The sequence below is a fragment of the Falco naumanni genome, chromosome Z (genome assembly GCF_017639655.2).
Source record: "Falco naumanni isolate bFalNau1 chromosome Z, bFalNau1.pat, whole genome shotgun sequence".
NCBI classification, from domain to species: Eukaryota; Metazoa; Chordata; class Aves; order Falconiformes; family Falconidae; genus Falco; species Falco naumanni.
Genome location: NC_054080.1, coordinates 49,450,375 through 49,476,952, shown reverse-complemented (window position 1 = coordinate 49,476,952; position 26,578 = coordinate 49,450,375). Strand labels below are relative to the sequence as shown.

Here is a 26,578-nt window from a genome sequence, read left to right as displayed (position 1 = left end):
CTATCTACGTGTATGAACTTTGCTTTTAAAATTCTCTCCCTCAATTTGAAAAAAACCCAACAACCAACAAACCCACGCAGAACCAAGAACAGTCTTCCAGGAAATGTAGTTGAAGACCAATAATAATGAAAGTTAAAGCATACTGGCAAAATACAATGTAGTATCAGGGAAAACCACAAGGTGGGAAATAATAAATACCTTGTAATTAATACTCTAAATCAGCACACTATTGGTCAGTTTTCTCGTCCACTAATTCTTGTTGTATTAATGATTCCAGAGGCACTTATAATTACAAAATAATTACAGAACTATCGTTTTGACTGATATATATTTTTAATGGGAATAAATGGTTCGTATTTGTATGCAAATACAGATTGTTTCTTCTTGGTGGGAAGACCGACACATAGACGTGCCTACCAGGTCTTAATCAGGTCAGAAAATACTAAGGCAGGGCATGATGAGCAGTACAAATTAAGTAACGTGTTTGGTGCACAAAAAACATTTTTGGATATATGCTTGTAATGGTTTAACCCCAGCCTGAAACTAAGTACCATGCAGCTGCTTACTCACTCCCCCTGCCCCCTGAGGGGATGGGGAGGAGAAATGGAACAGAATGTAAAGCCAAGGTGTGAGATTAAGAACAATTTTATAATTAAAATAAAATAGGAGGAAACCACCCAAAACAATAATTATAGTAATAGCAATTATAATGAAAAGGAAGGAGTAGAGGAGAGGAATAAAATCCAAAGGGAAGCGAGAAAAAAACCCTAGTGATGAACAATACAGTTGCTTGCCACCTGCTGCCTGATGCCCAGCCAGTCCCCCAGCAGCGACTGACAGGCCCCGGTCAACTCCCCCCTGTTTATATACTCAGCATGATATTCTATGGTATGGAACACCTCTTGGCCAGTTGGGGCCAGCTGTCCTGGCTGTGTCCCCTCCCAGTCTCTTGTGCCCCTCCAGCCCTCTGGCTGGCAGGGCCTGAGAAACTGGAAAGTCCTTGACTTGGTACAAACATCACCCAGCAACAACTAGAAACATCCGTGTGCCATCAACATGGTTCTCACACCAAATCCAAAACCCAGCACAGCACCAGCGACTGAGGTGAAAATGAACTCTTATCTCAGCCACAACCAGGACAATACCCATAAATATTTTCTTCAGATAGATGTAGAAGAAGACTGAAAGGTCTTCATACACTAGTGTAAACTAAAAAAAGGGGAATTAAATGTTGCGATTCTTGTGACTTTGCTCTGGTTGAGTGCAGTTTCCTCTAGAAGATACCAACTTTTCTGTTTGTTGGATTCAAGATAAAGAAAGTAAAACTTCTTTGTTTCCAAAATGAGTCAAAAACCAGTTTTTTTAAACAGTAAGACTGTACTGTTGTTTTTAAAACTTCTTCCCTTTCCTCATGTTTTTTAGCTTCCTTTGACATCTCTTGCTCAAGATAGCAAGCTAGTATACATCCATCTTCTGTGGGACAATATCAACCTCCACCAAGAGCCAGGGGAGCCCCTGTATATATCTTGGAGAAATCTCAGTAAGTAAAACAAATGTTACAGAAAGCAGAGGGAGCAGAAGCTGTGAAAAGAAAGAGTTTTGCAGTGTCTGGAGTGTACACAGCCTATCAAGTTGGAAAGCTTTTTTAGTGTGTGAAGCATCCACATTCCCTTAGGTAGTAAACATTAGTCTCAGTGTCAAATTATTTGTGAAAATACCTTACTGATCTGTGTGAAAAGGTGTGTCACTCATCCTTTATATGTCATACACTTACAAACAGAGTGGGAGGATTTTTTCTAGATATGGTGCTAAATAAGCTTCACCTGATCTGAGTGTTTCAGTGTATTATCTGGTTATATCTACGCAGGCATGAAAAAGAATACTGTATTACAAAAAAGTATCTTGTGTTTCTATAGATGAATGAAAGGTACAAGCCCCATTAATAACATTTGGCAGCCTACTTGACTGTCAAAAAATAAGGTCCAAGAAAGCCATCGTCTGCCATAATGAACAAAAGACAGACTGGTTATGAGAACTTCGGAATTTCATTACTTCTGATCAGCAAAACCCCCTTCATCAACCTAAACTTCTCAGCCTGTATTTAATTTTTAAAACTATGCTAAAAAATACGTAGCATGGATATTCTGGGTCTAAGGAAGAAAAAAGGGTGTATTTGAAGTCAGTCCTAAAAATAAACAGGCTGATCAGAAAATTACAGACAAGAGCACAGGGTAAGATGTGATGTTTCCTTTAGTTTCTACAAAAGCATATTGATTTGAGCACAATACATGAAAAGCATCCCTAAAGCATTCAGATGTGAATGAAGATGCAGAAATATATATTTTTTATGTAAATAAAGGAGCAAAAGGCCTGTTTTACATGTTGAAGAAAAGTGATAGTATTGTAGATAGGGTCTACAGCAGTGTCAGAAACTATATGGAAAACAGGAAATTATATTTGTAAGCCATCATATATGTCAGTTATATGAAAACTTTAGGCTGGTGTGATTTTGATTACTGGCTTCAGTCTACATTTCATTTGTGCCATGTTCTTGCTGCCTAATTTGTAGCCTTATTTTTTTGCCAGTAAATGGACTCATTCCCTCGTAAGTCATTGTTTTCCAAAGAATAATAGTTCAGTGTTTTTCTGGAAATGGTAATATAAGCAACAAATCATGATGGTATATGTCCTGATAATTTTCTTTCCTGTTTGACGCAACTGTGCATTACCATGTAGCCCAAAGTTATCAATAAATTCTAGGTGGCTTTTAGGAAGGTCTTTGATAAGAGAAGTTTCGTTGATAAGAAATGTGACAGTGTTTTCTTTTGGTTTATTTCTTTTTGTGTAAAAAATAACTTTCTTGGATTGAACATAGTTTTTGAAACTGAAGTACAACGATAAATCTGAGCTAAAAAACATTACAGGCAACATCTGATGCTGGATGCTTTTCAATCTCTTGTATTTCTCTGTCATGTGGGAGCTCTTGAATATGGTTCTGTAGTTTGATTAGAGGTTCTGTATATGTATCTCAATTTCTGAAATACCTTCTGGTTATTAAAGTGGAAAAAAAATATCTTCACTGTTCTAGTAATCTATATGGTTACATTTCCCAGATTCTTCTGAAAAGAGACCCTCCACAATGGCAGAAGATCAGCTGGCAACAAACACTTTGTTGGAGAACATCAAACTAAGTATTCAACACAATGACATTGTTAAACCAATCAACCTCCTCCTACAGAAAGTTAAGCCAGATGTGAAACGACAGAGGTAAAGGGGTGATTTGTTCTTGCTTTGACTCCATTCAAACTTAAACAAGATCAGACCATATACACTTCAAAATGATTATTCCATAAAGACCTCTTGGGAACATTCAGTTTCATTTGTGTCCACTAAACACTGTGTGAATTTGTTTATGCCCATGTTTACACACAGGTGCATTCTGTAGGTAGATGCATAATTCATCCAAATAGTTAAATGCAATTCTGTTATCAAAATTGACGTTTTACAAATGAGTAAGAAAAACACAGATGTCAATTATGCAGATTTTCATGTTGTTCCATATCTAGCAAATTGATGAATACAAGCATGTGGCATCCTGTTGCAGTGTCTGGAGTATTCTCCAAACTACCTAGTTATATCTATAGAAATTCTACCAGCCTGGAGAATTGGCTAAGAAAAGTGGATACTGCATGATCCACAAACAAAGGGAGACATGTAAATAACACTTGTACGGTACATTTTCCCATCTACACTACAATTCAAAGAGGGCTTCCCACAAAAGCATAGCTTTTGAAATAAATTACAGCAGATACAAGATGTGTTTGGAGTCTGTCATGCTAAGTTACCTTTGCTTCTGTGGTTTGTAGTTATTAAAAAGAAGCAAGAATTAATCTGCCTAGAGGAGAATCTTTTGAGTTCCACAAGAAAAAAATTGTTCAGTGACACCCAGTTCTGAGACAGATGGTGACGTCCTAAAACAAAAAATGTGGGAGATCTAAAGTAAGACTGCTCCCTGTACTTCACCGTGAGGCAGGAATGAGTTAATAAGTGGTGCTTAATTTTAATATGTCTTGTGTTTCTGGAGTTTTTATGGCATGTTTATCAAAGAGATTTTTCATAGAAAATGTAACTGCTGGGATTTGGCGATAACATAACTGCATGCATTAAGGAAAAATACTCAGGCATGAGAAAACCTTAAGCTAGTAATCGTGTAGATAGATCACTTTCTTCACAAGCAAGATTAACGGAACAGTTGCAGAAACTACATAATGGAAGATTAGTGTCTTCAACATTGACTTTCTAAACTTCGGATAGCTGGTGCTTTCATTGACTTGCCCTTTAAAATATTTCCTAGGAGTTTTTACAGAGAAATTCTTTTCCTGTCTCTGGTGTCCCTTGGAAGAGAGAACATTGACATTGGTAAGCGAAAAATACTGTGAAGTGCATAGTGTCTGTGTATGAAATATATAAGTACTTTATATGAAGACTAGTGTATAAGATTGACTTTTCATCTATGACTTTCCAACTAACTTTTTAATAGCTGTTATAGTGAAAAGTACAGGGCTGTCACTCTTCAATTAGGTGTTGCTTTTATGAAAATGTAATTCAGATGAGGCCATTAATTCTGACTTTGTTTGAAACCAGTAATCGGTTAATCTAAACAAAATGTATTAGCTTGAAGCTTTAACTCCTCGTGTCTGAAAACTTGTTCCCAGTCTGGTCCATCTTTCTCCGACCCAAATATTAGACCTATGACATCTAGCCACCTGATTGCTCACCCTTTCCTAATCTCCTCTAAACTGACTTCTGTTTGGTAGTATGCAAGTGAAGGGACTCCCTTATGGGATATGGCAGGGGAAATACCCTGGGAACAGGCAAGCTAAACTGTGATAGAGGTAATGGGCACCTACTGTGGTGCTCTGTGATGCTCCAGCATGAAGATGCTTTTCAGGTTCTCTGAGAGGATGCGTTCTGAAAAAAAAAAATCAGTGGCTAATTAAGTTAATTATTTTGTTGTTATATAAAAATCACCAGAAGTATTTTATATTAACAGTAGCATGCACTGTACAGGGTTTCTTTCTTTAATAACTTCTACCATTCTTTTTCTATTTCAGAGGTCTTTGATAGTGAATACAGACTTGCACATAAAAATCTACCAAAGGATGTTCTTGAAAAGATGCAGAAAATAGATGCGCCACCAAGCAGCAGGGTTGAGTGTTGTAGGAAGTGCTTTGGAGCACCTTTGATATAAAAATGAGGAAGACACATGCTATACTTCAGTGAGACAGAAGTAGAGGTGAACAAACCAGGAGCATGGTGATATACACTTTGAATCCCAAAAGGTGATAATTGAGCAATTTGACAAAGCAATTTCATTAAGCTACAACATACATTCTTGTCTTTCATCTCATGAGACACAGGGTGAAATACATTAAAGTGATTACAGACTGTATTAATAGGGTGAATTGGTTTCAGTGATTGACCTGCTTTTTTCCCCCTGTATATACTTCTCCTTTTCCTCCCTCAAATCTTTTCCCCCATGATACCAAGTTGTTCAAAAGGGTGATAATTAACCAGCAGCCTATAGTTGGTGACTTTCTTAAGGGCCAGCAATATTTGTGTATTCCAATGAAATACCTTTGTTGCAGCAGAATACTTAATTCTTGTATGTAAATATTTGAGTCCTGGGATTGGAAGTTGCAATGCATTTGCTTTTGTCAGATTATAGTACCTAAAATTGCTACCCTTCTCCTGACCCTTGCCCAATCAGCGTTCTAAATTATCTTTGATTGATCTTTTCATAATGTATGTCTATAGTTGTAAAAAACAGAAGCTTACACTCAGTTTTCCTGTATTCTCAATATCACAAATTCAGGACCTTATGAACATACTGCTGGTTTCTCCAGAAGAATGATAACATTCTACACTAAGAGCTCAGAAATAGGTGGTGGTCTAAAAATTAGATGGGAAACTTACATGGCGTTAGGATACGTACAAGGTTTGTTAAACAGATACTGTGTGGGAAAAAAAATGCTTTATATTGTATACATGTATGCTTAAAAAGTGTCTTTTCCTGGAATTCTTTATCATCCTGTCCATGGTTTCATGCTAGCCTGTGGGTTAGTTATTTTGCACTGATAGTCCAAATTCAATATTTCAATTGAAATATATTTTAAAATGTGGTCTTCAAGGTGTATATTATCACAAACAAAGTGCTTGAGTGTATGCATGAAAAAATGAATCTAACTTTTTGATTGCTTCTAGTAGGTAAGACAATTTGTCACCTCACATACGTAATTGACTACAGTAGTTGTAGTCTTGACCAGAAGAGCCTGTATACCGTTCAACAGTTTAAATGTTTCTGTTACTTGAGGAATATCGTAAGATTTATTCCAGGTTTTTTTCTGAAATTTAATGGTGTAGCTTTTCTGATGGAATTATTCCTAGGAAAAAAAAACACCTGTAAGATCTATATTATGTTAAAGGAGCATAGCTAAAACTATAATCACATCTTAAGTATGAATGTATTTACTTCATGCTACTCTCTTTCTTAAAAATTTTCATTCTAGAAAATGATGAGGGATGAAGATCTGTCTGGAACAGCTTTTACATGAAAAAAGAAAACCCAAGTTTTGTTTTTTCATGAGGCTAAAACATAGGATTTGCACTATTTGTGACAAAATACATTTGCATCCTAGACTGATTCCTTGTATTTTGTCTAAAAGTGCTGATTCTAAGTAAATATGGGGATATTGTCTGGACAGATTCTCTCCTGATGAAAATACTGTGCTTTCTCAACAATTAAAAGCAGGAGAGCACACACTGTCTTTTTTTTTCATTCTTTATTATTTGGGTTTATGCATGTTTGCTTGCAGATACCTAACCTACATCACAATGAAGGGTGGAGCCTGATTCTTTGTATTTTCCTCTCTTCTTCTATTACATAGTTGACATGTGCGGTTCCATCCTTTTAAAGTAAAAATCTGCCTGAAGCATTCGTCCAAACAACTCGATAGTTCTACAAATCAAAATGGCAAATTTTCCTGTATAATTTTATACTGATCTTAAACATACAGCTATACAAAGATAATTTTTGAGTGTTAAATGGACAAACCATATGATTATGTGATGCAACTTGCAAGGAATCAAGTTTTCGTTACCCTTAAATTCTCCCAGCCCATTAAATTACAAAGAAAATCTGTTTGGTGAGTGCTGTTTTAGGTAATTGGTGACATCCAATTGTAAATTGGTGACATCCAAATGACAAACCATTGTAAATAATACTACTATAAAATAAAATCTGTAAGCAGATTACCTTCTTTCAAAACAAACTTCTCATCTGTTGTTGAAAATCCAGATTCATTTGCTGTAGAAACAGCAAAGCAGATTGTGTCACAGCATCTAGTGCTAAATGTTAGACTTTCCCTGGGTATATATACACTAAACAAAAAAAAGAAAACCTAAAGCCTGAGGAGAAGAGCACAGCTGCAGGACTGAACTTGCTTTGGTTTACTGCTGCATATTGGCATTTCTGTACACTACAAATCAACTTCTGTTCCTGCCTTCCTGTGGTAGAAGTCCTGCATGTGACTACTTGAAATCTTGAATCAGCCTATTGATACTAATTCTTTAATGTAGAGTGACAAAAGTAAGCACTTGCTTTTTTTAATTTGGATTTTTTAATGCCTAGTTTTTAATAGTTAACTTATCATCTGGTTCTTGAGTGAAGTCCATAGTTCAAATGAAAAGTCAGATCTGTGAAAGCAATTTGTTTATTAAGTTTTCTATTAAGTTTTCATCTAAGGAGGTGCTTTTTTTTTTTTTTTTTTTTTTTTTTTTTAGTAGGAAAAAAGCTCACAAAAATTTGAAAGGAATTAAGAACTGAGTGGGTTTTTCCTAGCTGCTTTCTCTCCTTTCAAATGCATGATGGCACTGCCTGTTCTTCCATTGACTTTCAGGTCTCCTCCTACAAAAAGGTAGAGACTGCAGTTCTTCCTACACAAACTTTCTGAGATGCAGGCTTCCCTAATCTGAAACACTGAAAGAACTGTGAGCATGTGTAAGAAAAGGGCATGGCATAAAATAGCATAGCATGGTTCAGTATTTGTATGGTTGAAAATTTGGCCAAAAATAAACAGCGAAAGGACTTCAAAAGTTTTTTGTGAGTGCATTGTGAACACTTTTATCTTTCTGAAAACTGGGTGCTAAAGGCATAGTTCTTCTCTGCAGGTCAGTAACAGCATGAACTTCTTGGGCTACTTAGGAGTGTGTTAGTCACCTACAAATGTGTCTTAGTGTGTGTGACACCCCACTCCTAGTAATCCAAATTTATCTGAATCCATAATGCATGAATGAGCTTGATGAAGTGTTGCGAAGGAGGGGTGTCGATAAGCTTGATCTTGGTTCTGTTTTCCTCTCCATGTAAGCAGAAAAAGTAGCATTTTGATCACTTGCAAAACTCTTGCCTCCAAATACTCTGTCTAGTAACTCAACAGCCAGTGTTCAGGAGGAGATGGCTCTTCTCTGTGTGTTTGGAATTCTCATGTATAAACGTGAAGAAAATGCTTGCAGATCAGTGTTAATTTCAAAACCTGCAATGCATGCACAAAGTGAGGGTGTAAAGCAAACTGATTGTATACGTGGATGCAAACCGTTAATGAATTTCAGGTAAGCCCAAGAACTTAGAAAGTTTGTGCAGGAAGAACAGTTATCACAGAGAAGCTTCCTTGCACTGTTGCCCCAAGGATGTTGAACTGCAGTAAGTTACGGTGAGAAGATACCATTCTGCACCTTTCACCCAGCTGTAAAGCAGTTACATATAGCTTGTGTGTTCATATCAAAATAGCTATTTTTTGTAGAATTGAAACAACAAATAGTGTCTTAAAAGTTTAGAATCAGGATTCTTAAGTGACAAAGTTTTTCTTTGTGAATTATAAACATATTCTGTCACGTTACCAAGACGTAAGAACTTTCAAAGCCCCATAGGTATAGAGACTGCAGCATCGGCACAGTAATAGGTACCAGCTTTTACATGTTACTAGAAGCATCTATACGTTATGTTACTTATAGTCATGTCTTCACATTTTGTATAACTCAAGTTTAGACAATACAATTTTAATGGAAAGTAATTTAGTATATGTGTTCCAAACTACATTCATTTGTTTTGCTAGTAACTTAGTCTTGTTCCTAGTGGAATTTCACAATGGTTAAGCTCAAGCTACATTGCACTTGTGAATGAGTAATTTTATTCCATTTTAACTGTGAATTAATGGCTTTTTATATTGCTGCAGCTAGAAGAATATACCATTCATTGAGTTTACTGCTTTCCTTGAATAACTGCAACATAGGGGATATTTTAAAAATGTATATTACATTAGATCATCGAAATTATATTTTTAAAACAAATTGTTAAAATGTAAGTAACTGAGGAATCCACTTAGTAATTTTCTCTTTTTGAAACTCTTTATTCAACAATTATTTCAACGCAGTTAACAATATTCCATTAAATATATAAATGGTAAGCAGGTCATTTAAATGGTAAGCCGGTCATTACATTCATATAACTGTACATTTCCAACAAAGGGGTTTTTTTCTTTTAACTAATAAAAATCTTAAAATGCCTTCTGTATATCAGCTTCTCATTATGGAACTTTTTAAAAAACAAACACACAGCCTTGTAACTTTTAAGTCTTGAAACTGAATGGTTGAATTGGACTCTAGTTCTGTATCCTACAGTGCTGTATATTGTGATGCATACAAGGAGAGAAATGGATGGGGTTCTTATTTGTTCTTTCAGTCTGCATCAATCAATGGTGCAAATAAAAGGGATTGTTTGCTGTTTTTTAGAAGCACATTAAACTTCTAGGAGTTTAAAATAAACTATTGTAATGAGGATGGAAAGGATGTAGTGTGAATAAATAATGAATTTATTAAGTGAGTTGGGAAGCTTTCTTTAATGCAATAAAATTTGCACTGGCTTAGAGACGGATTTGAACTGTTGAAGAATGGCATCCATTTACTGTGCTTTGATTAACAAGTGTTTCTCTGTAACGCTTTTGTACATTTGACAAATATTTCTTGAGTTTAAAAGGGCACTCTGCATATTCTGAATTCTGTATAGACATCCTAGTCTAAGAAACAATTTTTAATGTATTTCCCGAATAAAGTATGTATGCATCCTGTGTAAAAAAATTTAAATTGCTCAGCTTTTTTGCCACTGTAACTTACCTCCTTGACAGAATTTAATCTTAAGTATAAATTCAGCCTGTGGTTGGGCAAAAGCAGAGACTTTCATCTACCTTTTTGGGGAATTGTTTCATAGTACCTCAGGGACTTCTGAATGGTGAGAAAGAGCAGGAGCAGTTGGGGCAGGGGGAGAGGAAAAGATGGGATCCACTTGTAGGGATTTTGATCACGAGAGAGGATGTCTCTGTGGCACCTTAAGCAAGCCATGAGGATGAGCAGAGGTAAGAAGAACTGAGAAACAGGCTGAGGGAGGCAGAATCCGTTAAGATCTTGTCTGCAGGAAAGTCTTGGACCATGGTTTCCTGACAATAGAGCTGCTGCTCTATTTTCCTGCTGACCAGGAAAAACATTGATCACTGGGTGGGAACAGATTGGTAGGTGGCTGTACTTGGCAGGACACTTCCCCAAGAGTTCTGGTTTCTCGATGGCTTTGTGAAGGGGGCACAGAGTAGTACTTTCAGTGATGCGTCCTAGGTTGCAAGAGACACTGGTGGACCTCCTGCCTTATAACATACTTCCAGGTTTACATGCAGTTTCCTGATTTTTATTTTATTATTAGTCTGTTAGTAAAAATAAGAACGCCAGACCCTAAAGACTTTTCTCTTTGAAAAAAATGATACTTGGAGCACAAACTGGTAGCTTGTGGAGAAGATGCATGATAAAATTATCTTTTCAGGCCTGTTTTTAGGTAGAGAGCTTAGGAACAGTTAGTCTTCTGGATTTTTATAATCTTGTCAGCATCACAATGCCTTTCCTTGTTTTGCTCAGATTGCTTTTGTCACTTCACTGCTGTCTTTTTAATACCTGCTAAAAATACTACACTGCCTTCCTAATATGCTGCCTTTAAGGTGACCTGCTGAGGGAGGATGTAACAGACAGGATCAAAATCTTGCATTTGGGGAATCCCCAAAGCATGAACCCAGGATTTGCATTTGAAGCTATAGGGAGGAGGGAAGTGCTGTCTTCTGTGCCAAAACCAGGTGGGAAACTTGAGGGAATGTGATGGTAGAATGCAAGAGCAGAAGGAGCTGGCTTGAGGAAGAAGCTCTGGTCTTCCATTTGTTCAGAGCTACTATCAGGAATACTCATTAACTCTGTAGAGACAAACTTCCACTGTTTACAAAGAGGAGTGAAAGAAGACTCATTAACTTGACAAGCTGGAGAAAATCTGATGGGATCTAAAAGAAAACACAAAGGTCCTGTCTCTCAGTAGGAATAACCTCATGCACCAGTGCAGGCTGTGGGCAGACTAGCTGGAGACTGCTTGGGCAGGAGAAGTGTTCCTGGTGGGCAAGCACCTGACTGTGAGTGAGCAGGGTGCCTTCACGGCAAAGCAAGCCAGCAGTGTCCTGGGGTGAACTAGGCAGAGCATTGCCAGCCGGTGGAGGGAGGTTGTCTCACCCCTCAGTGCTGGTGAGGCATATCTGGGCACTATGTCCAAGTCTGGGCTGACTAGTACAAGAGACCTGAACATTCTGGAATGACTCCAGGGAAGGGCCACAAAGGTGATGGAAGAGCTTGGAGCACCTGTCTTGCAAGGATGGGCTGACAGAGCTGGCACCGTTCAGCCTGGAGAAAGCTTGGGGCAGGGGCTCAGGAGAATGTCATCCATGTGTCCACATTCCTGATGGGGTGGGTGGGGAGTAGAGGAGCCAGAGCTGGACTCTTCTCAGTGGTGCCCTGTACCAGAAGGGGCAATGGGCATGAACTTGAACCACAGGAAAATATACTGAAATATTTAACTGTGAGGGTAGTGAGACACTGAACAGGTTGCCTGGAAGGTTGTGGAGTCTTAATCCTTTAGAAAAAACAGACCTGAATTTTTTTTTAGGTTTGCACTACAGGCTTCCAGAGTTGCCAACCAGTCTCAGTGGCTCTGTGGGGACAAGTGGCAGCCAGAAACTGCTGGGAGGAGCAGAGGCCGGATTTGCATGGTTACCAGAGTAGTTTAGAGGGACGTGTTCTACCATTTTTTTTTAGGTTTCAAGGTGTTTTCCTTTGGCATTCAAAGAGGGTCCCCCGTGGAGAGTCGGCCAAGTCACAACAATCACACCAATATGGCTACATGCCGTGCTCCCTCTATTAAGCAAACAGGTCATATTTGTAACAAACTGACCGCTCACCCGACTTTACACACAGGTGATTGGATAAAAGTTTCTGGTCAGGGAGTCCGTGTTGCTGACAGGTGAGCATGCTGCAGGCGCCTGGTCAGAGTGTGCTGGTCAGAGTGTGTTGATTCCGCAGTTCCCAGGACTTGCTCTGCACCTGGCTTCTTGTTTGGGCATAGCTGGTTTTCTTTCTCACACTGCTTGTTCCAAGGGCAATTTAAAGTTGCTCAGCAGCTTCAACTAACAGGCCTGGGTCATCCAACCCAGACAATGGTAACATATGTCCTCGGTCCTTTAAAAATCACTCTACATATCCCCCTTTTTCTTTTTGGACAACCCATGTCTGTTTCACAATAGATGTTAAACCTTTCTTCAAAGAAGAAAATAAACAGCCAAAACCTAAAAACATTACAACAAAGCATATTCCTTCCATCAATAACATCTTTAACTAACCTGTTATCCCCAGTCCTCTCAACCATTCATCAAGGGGATTATCATCAAGAATATGCTTCATGTTTCCCTGCGGTTGTGATAACTTCTTGTGCATCGATATGGAATGATCGGAAAGGTTCACACAACACATCCCTTCAACTCCTCACAACCATGTCCATGTGCTAATAACAAAAAATCTGTTGCAGCTCTATTTTGTAACGTAGCATGCCTAACACTATCTACATGAAGCAATAATGAACTTAAAATCTGTGACGTAAGATTAAATTGTTTCTCTCCCTAGCACGCTAACCTTTGTATATTCTTAGCATTTAATGCTGCCATTCGGACTCATAACTGTACCATTCTGATTGGAAGTCAGATTCACTGCTTTAACATTCCAAAAACCATCAAAATTTGTTTCATTCTCTTGCTAGGGAATACCAATTAAGCAAGTTCTAAAGGGGTTGTCTGCCTGTTGCAGACTTAAACAAAAGTCTGTTACCTCTGTGATATTTGCCCATGTCACCCATATGTTTGTCCTAGGCAAGATGTCAAAAATACTTTGGCCTATAGGTAAAAAATTCAAGACTGTAAACCAAGTCCACCACTCAAACATGTTTACTCCTGCAATTTCCACAATTTTTATTTTTTTTTTTTTTTATATTCCACCCCACAAATCTGTGCTTTCACAGATTCTGATGATGTATACTGTCTCCAATCAGCATGGTATTACACTAGTCGTATGCTTTCGCTTGCTTCATGCCCGGTTACTAATCAAACACATACACTCTTTACACCATTTACATTTAAGCTTTGGCTTACAGAACCGTTTTACCCCACGCAGCATACATCGGCACAATACCCACGGGTTACATCCCTTACAACATAGACAGTTTATTCTGTCTGCTCGCTCTGAGTCTTCTCTTCTGTCTTCTTGACGTATAGGTCGCACAAACTTGCTAGGGACCCATACAGGTCCTTTATCTGTGGAGATACAAAACTAACCTCTACCGATAAATAACACCAGATTAGGTCCTTCTCATACACCTGAAGCCATATTTTTATACAAAACATTCAAACTGGAACTAGTTTCTTGGTTCCCTCGCGCTGTTTGGTGATGTATAACAACAGGTGGTCCCTCTCTGTCCTCTGTAAGGGAGAGATAGTTTAAGGTAAACAACACCTTAGTCAACCGTTCAGTTACGTCTGTGTGCTGCGATACTTTCTGTCTCTGAAGATAATCCTTCAGGATACGGTTTGCCCTTTCAACAACTGCTTGCCCCGTTGGGGAGTGAGGAATCCCTTTAACATATTTAATTCCCCAAGTTGTCATAAACCTAGCAACTCGTTGACTACTATACACTGGACCATTGTCTGTCTTTATTTCTACAGGTACTCCCATGACAGCAAAACAAGACATTAAGTGTCTCTCCACATGTAATGCCTTTTCACCGGTTTGTGCAGTGGCCCATATAAAATGAGAATAGGTGTCAATCATGACAATTGTGACATACTTAAGCTTCCCAAAGTCAGGTACATGTGTTACATCCATTTGCCAAACCTGAAGTGCCTTCAGACCTTTTGGGTTAGTGCCCACACCTAAACCAGGTCCATGATGACTTCATTGAGGACAGGAGCGAACAATACCCTTTGCATCTGCTATGGGTATTTGATACTGTCGATGTAAAGACTTTGCATTTTGATGAAACTTCTCGTGGCTGTTACGAGCTTCTTCAAACTTATTTGTTGGAGGAGTTAGTGCCAGACAGCTGACTGCTTCATCAGCTCTAGCATTACCTTCGCCCAACCCAATGGTCCACTGATGACTTGTAATATGCATAATACAAAATTCGTGTTTTCTCTGTCGAAGAGTACTACGCAGTCATATAAATATTTCACCAAGATGTTGGTTCTTTGTCTCTTTCAACAAGGCATCTTCAATGCGCTGTACTACACCAACTACGTACAATGAGTCTGATACTATGTTTACAGGTGTATTGTTCCAGCTTCCCAATGCCCAACACACTGCTTCCAGTTCAAAGGTTTGAAGGTTGTCCTGTGGTTCACCGGTGATCACGTGTTTCTGCCACTGATTATCGGATTGCCAAACACACACAGCCTTCTTCATCTTTCGTCCTGCATTTGTAAACACCGTTGCCCTTCAGCTGGTCTTTTTGAGCATAATGGTCTCACAATCCACTGATAATGTTCTAACATCTTCCAGAGAGGTCCTTTTGGTTGTTGTGTACAACAGCTGTATAACCCATCAAGGCTTCCTGTATGGCTGTTGAATGTCTCAGAAGCCATTCATAATCATCACCACGGACTGGAATACTGATATCTGCCGGTTCAGTCCCATCAATTTCAACAATCCTGTCTCTTCCTTTTCTCACCAAGGCCGCTACTGCTTCAGGGCGACTTAAAATACGATGTCTGGGTTGCAATGGCAAAAACAACCACTCTAAAATGATCGCCGTATTTTCCCCCTGTTTCTTTTGCTATTGTAAAATAAGGGCAAAAGGTGAAGTGGCAACATTACAAACCAAAAAAGATAATGGATGATTCGCCATTCGGCGACCACACCAGCCAGTCTGAATTTTGCAGGACACAACTTCTAGGGCAGCCCGCTGTTCTGGTGAACAAGTTCGAGGACTGTTGGCTTCGGTGCCATGCAACCAGGATCGGAACAGTTGCAAATCATCGTTAGTGAGGCCAACTATATTATGAACACACTGTAGGTCTCCTAAAAGCCTCTGAGCATCATGCAGATTAGTTATTTGTGTAGTAAGAGTTACCTTCTGGGGTTGGATTTAAAAGAAACAGTCTTTCAAGTCTGTCACAAGAATTTGCCAATTACGAGGGATCATCATAAGAGCTGGAAGACCAGGTTGCAATGCTTCCATCGCCAGCACCTGATCATTAACCTTCCACAGATCATGTAATAAACTGTATGATCTGTCACGCAGCCTCTGAACACAGACCATGAGTAGTGACCACTTGCTTTGCCTGTTGCAATATTTTCCAATCACGTGGCTCCCATTGTGCACCAAGATTATTAACCACTACTGGACAAGCTAACGAGCTGGTCACCTGCCAGTCACCCTCCAAAACAGCATCACGAACAATACTGGACCAATGCTGTAGAACTGGATCTTTGCTCGAGTTCAGCATTGGCGGGGTAGCTGGGCTAACTGGAGGAATTGCAGGTATTGAAGTAGTAGGCAGGTTCACTTCAACTCGCTTTTCCAGTTCTCTTAATTTATCTATTACCTCCTGTAAGGATTTCTCTGTATTTTTACCACAAAGCTTCTCCCCGCCTTCCTCCTCAGACCCGCCCGATGGTGTTCAGGAAGAGGATACGACACCGCGCGGCGCTATTGCCCGCCCTGACGTGACCGACAGCTGTCGCCACCCGCCGTTTTGGCCTTGCTCCGCCCACAGCTCCGATTGGTGCCGCGTGACCCGCTGCCCCGCCCTCCTGGGGCGGCCCGCCCGCCTCTTCCGGGTTCGGCTCAGTTACCGCAGGCTCCCGAGGAGGAGCTTTCGGTTTGTCCGCTGGCTTATCTAAAAGCTCCGGCACGGTTGAACGCAGGGGCGGACATACCCTTCGTAGGACGAGTATGCCCAACTCCGAAAAGTGTAGCCAAGAGAGAAGGCTTAGGTGAATCACCCTTCTGCTCCACCGGCTTTGCTACACAGCTCTCCCCAACGCTTCTATGGCTGCCGCCGCTACTTTTTTTTTCTGCCTTCATAGTTTCCAGAGCGTTAATTATAGACCACCACGTAGCTCCTAATGCTTTAGCTTCTTCTCCTTCTTTACCTCCCTCAATCGTAGTATCCCAGAGGCAATTTCCCACTTCTCTCCATTCCGTAATACTAAACAATAATGCGGGCTCGGGAATCTTACCCTTTTTTCGTGCCCAGCAAACTAAAGCCTCCACTTCTGTTTCTTTATTGCTCTCGCCTCTCTTAAAGAGGATACTAGTTAAGAGTTTAATTGCCGCGTCTAATTCTGTTGCAGTCTTCCAGAGTGGTCCCCCCTCTCTCAGAGAGGGTATCAGCGGAGAGCCCTGCCGTGTCTTATTCGTCAGGGTCTTACCACCGGCGGGGGTGCGATCTGCAGCTCTACACCAAACTCTGGACTCTGCTTTTCACCTTCCAGGTTCCACCCGCCTCTGACCTCCAGCTCCCTAATTGGACAACTTCCCTTCGGGTCCAATGCACGGAGACTGCCACATTTAAAAGCAAACAGCGTTTAAGTGACCAAATGGGTCCCTGTTTGGGCGCCAGACGAAGACGGTCCGCCATGGAGAGTCGGCCAAGTCACAACAATCACACCAATATGGCTACATGCCGTGCTCCCTCTATTAAGCAAACAGGTCATATTTGTAACAAACCGACCGCTCACCCGACTTTACACACAGGTGATTGGATAAAAGTTTCTGGTCAGGGAGTCCGTGTCGCTGACGGGTGAGCATGCTGCAGGTGCCTGGTCAGAGTGTGCTGGTCAGAGTGTGTTGATTCCGCAGTTCCCAGGACTTGCTCTGCACCTGGCTTCTTGTTTGGGCATAGCTGGTTTTCTTTCTCACACTGCTTGTTCCAAGGACAATTTAAAGTTTGCGGCGAATGAAGAGATGGGACGCAGCTTGATGCAAGCCAGTTGTCCATTTATTAGTGATTTTCTTACAATTATATACGTTTCTACCTTCTACATATTACACACTGATTGGTTAAATCTTAAGCATAAAAAACACTGATTGGTTGATATTTAAGGCACACCGTTAGAACAATAGGAACTTATTAGTTTACCTTGACATAGCAACAGTTTCTATTCCAAAGTTAGGGAGTTTCTTTCTACAAGGCTTTCTTGATTAACAAAGTTACATATCGGCACCATCCGTTCCCTTATCTGGCTACTTGTTTCTCTGTCCGCCTGGTTGCCTCCTCAACTGTAAGGGCTCAGGGGTCTGCAGTTAGCTTGTTCCTTTGTTCCCAGGGCTTGTGCCCTACAAGTTCTAACAAGTCTCTATTCACCAGGCTATCAGTACTTGGACTCTTGTCATTGAGGCCTTGTCCTACAAAAGTTGCTCAGCAGCTTCAACTAACAGGCCTGGGTTGTCCAACCCAGACAATGGTAACATATGTCCTCGGTCCTGCCTCTACAGGCACTTTTTTCCTCCTTTTTTCCTGTAGTGTCATACTGTCTGAATTCAGACTGTGCCAGTTTAAAACTGATTGTATTGGTCTTATGTGTGTTCTGTTTCTTTGGGTTGTTGGACTTCAGCAAAGCGTTTGACACGTTTCCCACAGCCCCCCTGGACAAACTGTCAGGGTACAGCCTGGGTGGGTGATCTGTGAGATGGGCAGGCAGGTGTCCCACAGGCCACACTCAGGGTGCTGGTCAATGGCTTTTACTCAGGCTGGCAGCCTGTCACAAGTGGGGTCCCCCAGGGACCAGTACGGGGCCCTGCGTTAAACATAAACGATCTGGACAATGGCAGTGAGAGCATCCTCGCTGGGTTTGCTGGTGTCACTGAACGGGGTGGCAAGGTGGAGGTGTCAGAAAGCAGAACCATCCTTCAGAGAGCCCTGGAGAGGCTGGGGGGGTGGGCTCGCAGGAACTGTGTGAAGTTCAGCAAAGGCAAGTGCAGAGTCCTGCACCTGGGACAACAGAGCCCAGCACCGGCCATGAGCTGTGGCTGGGCAGCAGCATTGCCGAGGGGGACCTGGGGGTTCTGGAGGACAACAAGCTTAACAGGAGTCAGCAGAGTGCCATTGCGGCAACCAAGGCAAACAGGATCCCGAGTTGCATCCTCAAGGGCATTGCTAGCAGAGACAGAGATGTGATCGTCCCACTCAACACTTTTCTGGCTGCACGTAGAGTACTGGCTCCCGTTCTGGGCCCCGCAATTCAAGATGCAGACTGGAGAGGGTCCAAAGGAAGCCATGAAGATGATCAAAGGGCAGGATAAACTGCCCCATGAGGAAAGACTGAAGGACTTGGGTCTTTTCACCCTGGAGAAAGCTCAGGGGAGATGTTATCCCATACTCAAAGCAGACAGAAGCCCCCTCTTTGAAAGGAACCACAGAAAGAAGACAAGGGGCAACAGGTACAAGTTGACCAGGAGAGGTGTCATTTCAATGGAAGAAATTTTACAGTGAGAATGATCAATCACCTGAACAACCTCACCAGGGACACAGATGATTCCACATCACCAGAGGTTTTCAAGACATGACTGTAGAGGGTACCAGATAATGTCATCTAGGCTCTCCTTCTCATGAAAGGTTGGACCAGATGTCTTTCAAGGTCCCTTCCAACCCTTCTACAATTCCGAGACATGGTATACCCAATTTGCACTTGCAAACTGAGGACTGGAGAACAAAGCAGCACAGGAACCACAAAGGAAGATTCAAGAGAACAACTGATGGGAAGCAGTACAACAAGGTTTTTGTTATTGGGGGTTAGGCTGTATTACTTCCTGGCTCTAACAAGGCCACACACTCTCACCCACAGCTTAACAAAAATAACCAGCAGCTCACCCGCTCTTCTTGCCCACTAATACAACTGGGTATCAGTTGCACTGCTTTTAAAAAAGACCCATTAGTAGCCCATAGAGTAGGACATCTTTTTTAGGACACAGGTCTCTTTAGACACTTACCTCAGTGCTTGGTGACCTTGACCAACGCAACCGCCTCTTAATTGCAAGTACCTTTTACCAGGATGCAAAACAGAAGGCTGCTGTGTTAAGGAATGAGTTGTGCATTTCTCTCCTGCATGTTCCTGTAAAATTTCCATCATTGTGAATTTAGCGAGTGCTAATCTCATGCTTAGATGTGACTCCCTTTTGCTTAACAGAGCCTGGTGATAAGACTTCTTTACTGTAAAGATTTGCAATGCAGGCAAGTTATTCAGTGAACGGGTTAAGATTGTCATATGAAGCATATCTGCCAGATGAAATACAGATTTAATCTGTTTTCTACATCAATTTTTGCAGCTGAAAGACTAGCACTACATTTTAAGTGGATTTGTGAAAGATACACTTTCTGTGTTAAGTGAACCTCAGGCTTAACAGGGCCTATATAGCTATCTTCACTACTAGAAGTGAAGAACCTCATGTTTAAAGTGAAACTGTATGTCTTTAACATGGCCTCCATACATTGGTGTGGTTTTTTGGAGGTAAATTTTGTTCATTTCCTGTAAAATGGTATCTTCTTAAAATTTTACAAAACTAGCCAGCCTTCTTATTTAACTCATGCTGAAATGTTGCTGGCTCTCTTTGCCTTTTCTCATTATGTAGTTGATTTGTCACTCAAAAATAATCTATTATTCTTCCACCTGAACAGCTATGCTGTGAAAGGCCACTTAAAATGGAATCCTGGAGTAACTGCTTCAGCCAATTCTCTTGGTCTGAGGCTTCTACTGCACATAGATGCTTCATAGCAAATTCTACCCTTGTCAGAGATCTGTATACCATCACCCTAACAAACCAAAAACCCAAGGATGGCATTCTGTGCCCAGCATCTACTGTCAGCAATTCCCATGGTTCTGCAACACAAATTCCATTCAGTGTGTTAAAAAATTGCTTCTAGCCAGTCAGGTGGGGGCCTGACGTGAAGAGCCTTGCCATGCACACAGGAAGGTAAAAATAAAAGCTTCCTTACTTCTTAGGCTGTGATAAAGCTTAATGTATTGAAGCGTTTATACTGGAAATAGAAGCACCTATCTTGACAAAAACTGTGGATCCCAATTACTATTTTAAGAACAACTAAGACTAGCTGCAGATCATTCTAACATGAAACACTTAACATGCATTCTCAAGTCAGAGCAGAACTCCCATCACCCTTACCTGGCACGAGATCTGCACAAAGTAGTCTGAATACATAAAGGGTACTGTAACGTTTCTGTCCTTAAGTGAAGTCAAACCTTTTAATTGCTGACTTACTCATGCTCAGTATTCAGCACCAATTTCAAGAGCAGAATGCCAAAATACAGCACCACAGATTATATAAAGTTGTAATGGGCCCATAAAAATCATTAAGTTCAACTCCCTGTTCCTTGCAGGGCTACTTAAACGAAATGATATGACAGTTATGCAGACTCTCCAATTCTTGACAGACTTGGTGCTACGACCACTTCACTGGGAGCCTGACTGACTTAACTGCACTTAATTCTGCCAACAATCGGCTCAAGGCTTTGTTTTACAAATCTTACAATCAAGAGTGAAAGCAAGTGACATGATTCCTCATCTGGAAACACCATCCTGTACTCAAGATTAAACAAAGCCCAAACAAACCACAGAACAGTACTTAGTGAGTTCTACCCAGAGCTACTGAAGATTAGCTTACATTCAGTTCTTGGGGACACTGTTGAACCATCACACAGGATTTTGCTGTTATAAGTAACTACTTCTTGTAGAAAAATTAACATGCTTGCACAAGGCTATTATAAATCGGAACTTTTCACTGGAGACATGAATATTTATTACATGTTCTCAAAACAGAACTCAATCGAGACTTAAGTCTGTGATTGCAGTTTGGCCTGCATGACACAGTTAGTCTAGACTACTATTTATTTTAAGAGATAGCCAGTAAAAATATGCACGGGTAAGTCTCACACAGAAAGTTAACCACAAAAAGGGTTTATTTTTAGTATCATGTACATCTTTACTTCTGACTTGACTCAGACTTAGATGTAGAAGCCCTCAATGAAGAAAGCCGGCGTCTCTTTGCAATCTGCTCCTGGCGTTTCTCTTTGGCTTCCTGAAAAGCAAAGCAGCATGAAATAAGTATGGAGATACTGTACATGATCAAGCACTTTGGAACATCTACAAAGTAAAAAACTAGAGAAAATACAACCTCAAGGAAGCTACCAGAAAGAACGGACTCCTTCAGTCAATAAAGCAAAATACAATTTCCTCCTTCACAGATCAGAAGGAATTCTACAAGGATCATAACCTGTACAGACCCATGTCTTTAAACGATATGGACTGTATCCCCAAAAATACTAATGCAAAGTTTACAACATAGTAGAGGTCTATCTGCTCTCAGTTTCCATCTAGAAGTCACGAAACACTCAAGTACTATGCCAAATATTCCAACAGTATTCCTTTAGTAGTCACTGTGGTTTTAGGTGGAAGACCAAACTCATGTATTTGACTGGCAATGTTTATACTTACACTCAGGCACTGCTACTCAAAATGAGGCAAGTACACAGCAGCTGTGTGTACAGCCAAGTTTATCAATTCCCTTGATTCTGGGGTATGAGGTATTCGATATGTCTGAGTTACAGCGGCAAACACACCTTCATTCTCTTGGCCAAGAGCTTAGCGTATTCTGCTGCTTCCTCCTTATTCTTCTGAGTGCGCTGCTTCTTCAGAGCAATACGTCTGCGCTTATGTTGCAGAACTCGTGGGGTCACAAGTCGCTGGATCTTGGGAGCCTTGGTTCTGGGTTTCTTGCCTAAAAAAGGTATTATGAATTAGCATTAAGTGGCAGATTACCTTCCAAAGAGACCTCACGCCTCATGTGACAAACTTAAAACAAGTTCCATTCACTGCTATGGTAACATTATTTAGTGTACTACGCATTATAGCAACTTAACAAGAGTTCAACCTCGACAGGTTTTGCAGGAAAAGTGATCAACTACTGTCAGATGTAGCATTAACAAAATATAGTCTTAATGCTCATGATCTGTTATCGGCAATTAAGAGCAAGTAATACACCTCTAACTCCCTGCATTTTTTGTGGAAATTTCTAGCTTCTTTGCAGAATAAATTTCCCCTAAATTTAAACACTTACAGAATATGGAAACTCATCACCTAGCTTTAGGAACAAATCATTTATGTTTTCAGTGTTAAAAAAGCTCTCTTGTACAAGTCTATACAGGCTCGTCATATGTATCCAAAAAACAGGTCTACATAGCCCATAATGAGTAAACAAAACACACCACCACAGACATCTGTACAATTTTGCTTTTCATTACTGCCTGACTTCAGAAGTCAAAAGAAACAGCCTGAGGTCCACCAGAATCACATTCTTCAATGGACAGAACAGTTCCTATGATGCAGAAAATAACAGTCTTTCACCCAACCAAGCTCTATCATACGCTGTCTGCTAAAAATCCTCACCCTTTCCATTCCCTGATCAAATGCAAAAAAACCCACAACTGAAACCTTACACTGCAAGAGACAGGCGGTAAAAAAAATAGCACGGTCCCAATAAAAGCTCATTTTGGAGACTGCCATAAGCAATGGGGAAAAATCTTAAGTGCCTTTATCATACTGCTTTTTACCTCCACCTCTCAAAAATGTTTTAGAAACGTTCCACCTCGTATTTAACTCTCCTTTATTAATAATTATTTTTGTATTATCCTTACAACCACTAGTAAATATTATTCCAGATTCTATCAAACATTTTAAAACCAACTGTGCTACAGCAGACCATAAGGGAAGAGGTGGGTACCAGAAAGGGGCAACCAAGAAACCCCCACTTCTTATCTCTAAGTTACAGCTGACAAAGCTTAAATACCATGTGACAGTCAACTCCTGGATCTACTACTACAGTGTACTTAGTTTACTGCAGTAAGCTGGACACCTCTTTGGTTTCATGGAATTATCAGCAGAGCTGTAAAATTTCAGTTCCTACCCTCTTTGTTCAGAGGCTTCCTCACAACATACTGGCGAACATCATCCTCCTTCGACAGGTTGAACAGCTTACGGATTCGGCTAGCTCTCTTGGGCCCAAGACGACGGGGCACAGTTGTGTCTGTCAGCCCAGGAATATCCTTTTCACCTTTAAGAACATAAGTTTAAACATGCCAATTAATTCATCATCTACTGAATGCCTGCTTTGTTGGTGACACTCAATTTTAGTTTTTAAAATGCATAAAAATGCGCGATAGACAATCCTTGGGGTCCACCTGCCAACACTGCCACGGCTAGCTACTTTGCAAATTTAACGTGATCAGACTGCTGGCAACACGGAAAGTGTTTCAGTAACCATTTCTGGTTACAAGAACTTAATGCTTAGAGGGCATTTCAAGATACATTCACACTCTGAGGCTGGGACGACATCGGTATTCCACACAACTTCTCAGCCACAGCAAGCAGTGTCTTTCCAGATGCCTACTTCTACCTATTGCTTGGTTCATCTAAACTCTTACCCTTTTTCACTATGACCAAGTTCAGAACACTCAAGTTGGCATCAACAATGCAACCACGGACAGATTTGCGTTTTCTTTCTCCAGTTCTTCTGGGGCGATAGCAGGAGTGGCCTTTGCTGAGCAGAAGGCGGACACGTCCATGAGTCAGGACACCCTGCTTCATGGGGAAGCCTTGCTTGTCATTTCCACCACTGATCCGGACAACATAGCCCTATGAAAACACAAAAATACACTTCTTAGTTGCTCACAGATCTCTACTACTTTAAGGAGAAGTGGTGGATATTAAAATATACTGTTCAAGTAACAGGAACACGGTGTCTGTGATTTTGGAAAAGTCACCATTACTGCCATTGCAAACCCCGCCACTTGCAATGGTTCAGGAATTTTACTTAACAGAAATAGCTCTAGATACCACGAGAATTTACATTTATTTTACTTACCCTCCAACATACAAAAAATTTTATCAAATTTCTATCCATTCAAAGTTTCAATTAAGCTACACCTGACTAGATTTTTTTCCATTATTGTCTAGCTTTACTTTAATGCTAAAGCTAACCAAAGCCTGTTATCATCAAAAACTGGAAATCTGCACACAGCACAAGAGCAAAAGGAGTAGAGATACATGGGAAAGAAGGAAAAATGAAGCTTTTATTGCCTTCTTTGTGGAGGTTGCAGTAAAAAAGATAAATTTACCCAAATTCAGCTGGACTGTCCAATTAACACTGAAGTATTCCAAGCCCATACACCAGGCCCAACATGCTTTTCCCCATGCACTAACAGCAATTTAAACACAATGAAGGCCATTTTGAATTTGTTCAGTAAAGAAGGGATCAGCAGTTTTACGGTACAGATTTAATTTGTCCTGAAAAACAAGACAGCTCTCAAACAAGAACTACTGCAAAAAACAGTATGAAACTCAAAACACAAGGCTTAAAACCCCCCCAAACATTCAGACAAAACAAAGCAGCAGAACAGACTCGCCTCATCACCAAATTCAGTACATATAGCAAGAGAAACTTCCAACATACCTGCCAAATGTACACCACACAGCAGGGGTCCTCAAACTTTTTAAACAGGGGGCTGGCGCACGGATTAAGTCGCAGGAAGTCATCTGCAGCTACTTGGTGTCCCCCCCCCCCAACCCCGACCCCCGGCGGGGGGGTTCTGTAAATACCAGGGACCAGACTGAGGATCCTGGGGGACGGGGGCTGTAGTTTGAGGATCCCTGCCATACAGCATTCTAGCATGACAACTGCATACTGAAGAAATTCTGTAATTTAAACTCCTTGAATACATCTCTGACACACTTCTACACTTCTTACCTTCCACTCCTCACCAAGAGAATCGGCTGCGACCTCTGTGGCCATCCGTTTCTCATAGAATGTTCTCAGCTTGCGCTCATCATCCACTTCAATGAGCTTCTGGCAGCCAGTAGCTGGGAAAGAGATGTTCAGCTAACAATAATGGAAAAAGTTACATTTGGTTTACTTATCATGAAGCACTGTAAAAGAAAATTAGTATTTATCAGCTTGCTTCATCTCAACATTTCAAAGCTGAAATCTCCCCATCTGATTACACGAATGCTTACTAGCTATAACTTGTCACTACCACGCTTACAGGCAGTCAGGTCTGTCCTTGGCCACACTGGACTATTATTCGTTCAGTTACACAGCAAACAGGCTTTATCATAGCTGGAGCTTGATCACCTTCAAACAGGCCGCAATCAAGAAAGTCAAGGTGAGGGCAGCTGAAACTTGTTCCCTCTTCTTTTGCAAACCCGTCACAACACATGTTGCTGTACCAGAAAACTGTGTAAGCAACTTAAGGAGAGCAACACTTGCCGCTGGTGATCACCTGTGCTTCTTGGGGGCTGGTACAAAGCCCAGAGCCTCGGAGAGGCCTCCCGTCAATTCTCGCTCGAGTATGGCTTGGTAACAGCACAGGCCGAGCGCTCTATCACACGCGATGCATCCCTACTACGCCCCGTGCCCCCAAAAGCCCTTCTCAACAGACTAACGACCACTAAAGGAATCCGGGTCCTAGCGGCGGCAGGGGCCCCCCTAAGAGAACGGGGCCCGCCCGGCCTCCATGCCGCGCCACCAACAATCCGCTGCCATCCGCCCCACAACGGCGCTCCAGCCCCGCCATCAGGGACCACCGCCCCCCGCCAGAGGCCCCGCACGCAACGCCAAGGCCATCTGTGCCGGGGGAACCCGCACACTCGAGGGCAAAGCCCCGCGCCCCGATGCAGTGTTACCTTCATCCTCGCCGAGCCGCGCCGCCACAGGAAAAGGCCGCACTTCCGCTCGTCGCCCCCACATACACCCGCCAACTCTCGCGAGAGCGGTGTCACCCCTGTCCCGCGTGGTCGGGGCTACCCAATGGCGAGCGAGGCGTCGCCAGCGGCGGGGCGCGGCGGGGCGGGGCGGGGCCGGCGCTGCCGCTTGGCGGCGGGGCGCTGCGGCCGGGCGGGCTGGCGGCGGGGTGTCCATGTCACCCGCTGTGCAGTGCAAGGGGCGCGCTCCCAGGCAGCACAGCACCTGCTGCCAGGGCTGGCGGCCGCGATAAGCTCCGGGCACCTGCCGTGCTCGTACAAACCCCTCTGGCCGGGCTTTACCTCAGGCGGCCGCGC

General features: G+C 41.6%; 2 protein-coding genes across 7 annotated transcripts in view; one reads left to right on the top strand and one right to left on the bottom strand.

Annotated features, from left to right (window-relative positions):
• DENND4C (DENN domain containing 4C) overlaps window positions 1-10,191 on the top strand; it is a 79,555-nt gene extending 69,364 nt beyond the window's left edge. For 5 of the 6 annotated variants that reach the window (XM_040579687.1, XM_040579689.1, XM_040579688.1 and 2 more), the window contains 4 exons: window positions 1,423-1,540; window positions 3,114-3,267; window positions 4,355-4,419; window positions 5,115-10,191. In XM_040579687.1, coding sequence (XP_040435621.1) covers window positions 1,423-1,540; window positions 3,114-3,267; window positions 4,355-4,419; window positions 5,115-5,251 — 474 coding nt within the window. In that variant the 3' untranslated portion in view covers window positions 5,252-10,191. Of the gene's footprint in view, window positions 1-1,422; window positions 1,541-3,113; window positions 3,272-4,354; window positions 4,420-5,114 lie in introns of those variants that run through there. The other variant, XM_040579690.1, reaches the window with a different exon arrangement.
• An 11,219-nt stretch (window positions 10,192-21,410) lies between these two features.
• RPS6 (ribosomal protein S6) lies at window positions 21,411-26,310 on the bottom strand. Its single transcript, XM_040579684.1, has 6 exons — window positions 26,204-26,310; window positions 25,269-25,400; window positions 23,947-24,157; window positions 23,430-23,576; window positions 22,087-22,244; window positions 21,411-21,545 (listed from the first exon to the last, which is right to left on the bottom strand). The coding sequence occupies exons 1-6, from the start codon at window positions 26,207-26,209 to the stop codon at window positions 21,450-21,452; spliced, it is 750 nt and encodes a 249-aa protein (XP_040435618.1). The 5' UTR covers window positions 26,210-26,310; the 3' UTR covers window positions 21,411-21,449.
• Window positions 26,311-26,578: the final 268 nt, after the last annotated feature.

What these genes read in the sequence shown, in the direction of transcription:
- RPS6 (XM_040579684.1), bottom strand. An exon ending in CTTGGTCATAGTGAAAAAGG is followed by an intron (nt 23,577 to 23,946) that starts GTAAGAGTTTAG and finishes ATGTTCTTAAAG; the next exon opens with GTGAAAAGGATATTCCTGGG. An exon ending in GAAGCCTCTGAACAAAGAGG is followed by an intron (nt 22,245 to 23,429) that starts GTAGGAACTGAA and finishes TACCTTTTTTAG; the next exon opens with GCAAGAAACCCAGAACCAAG.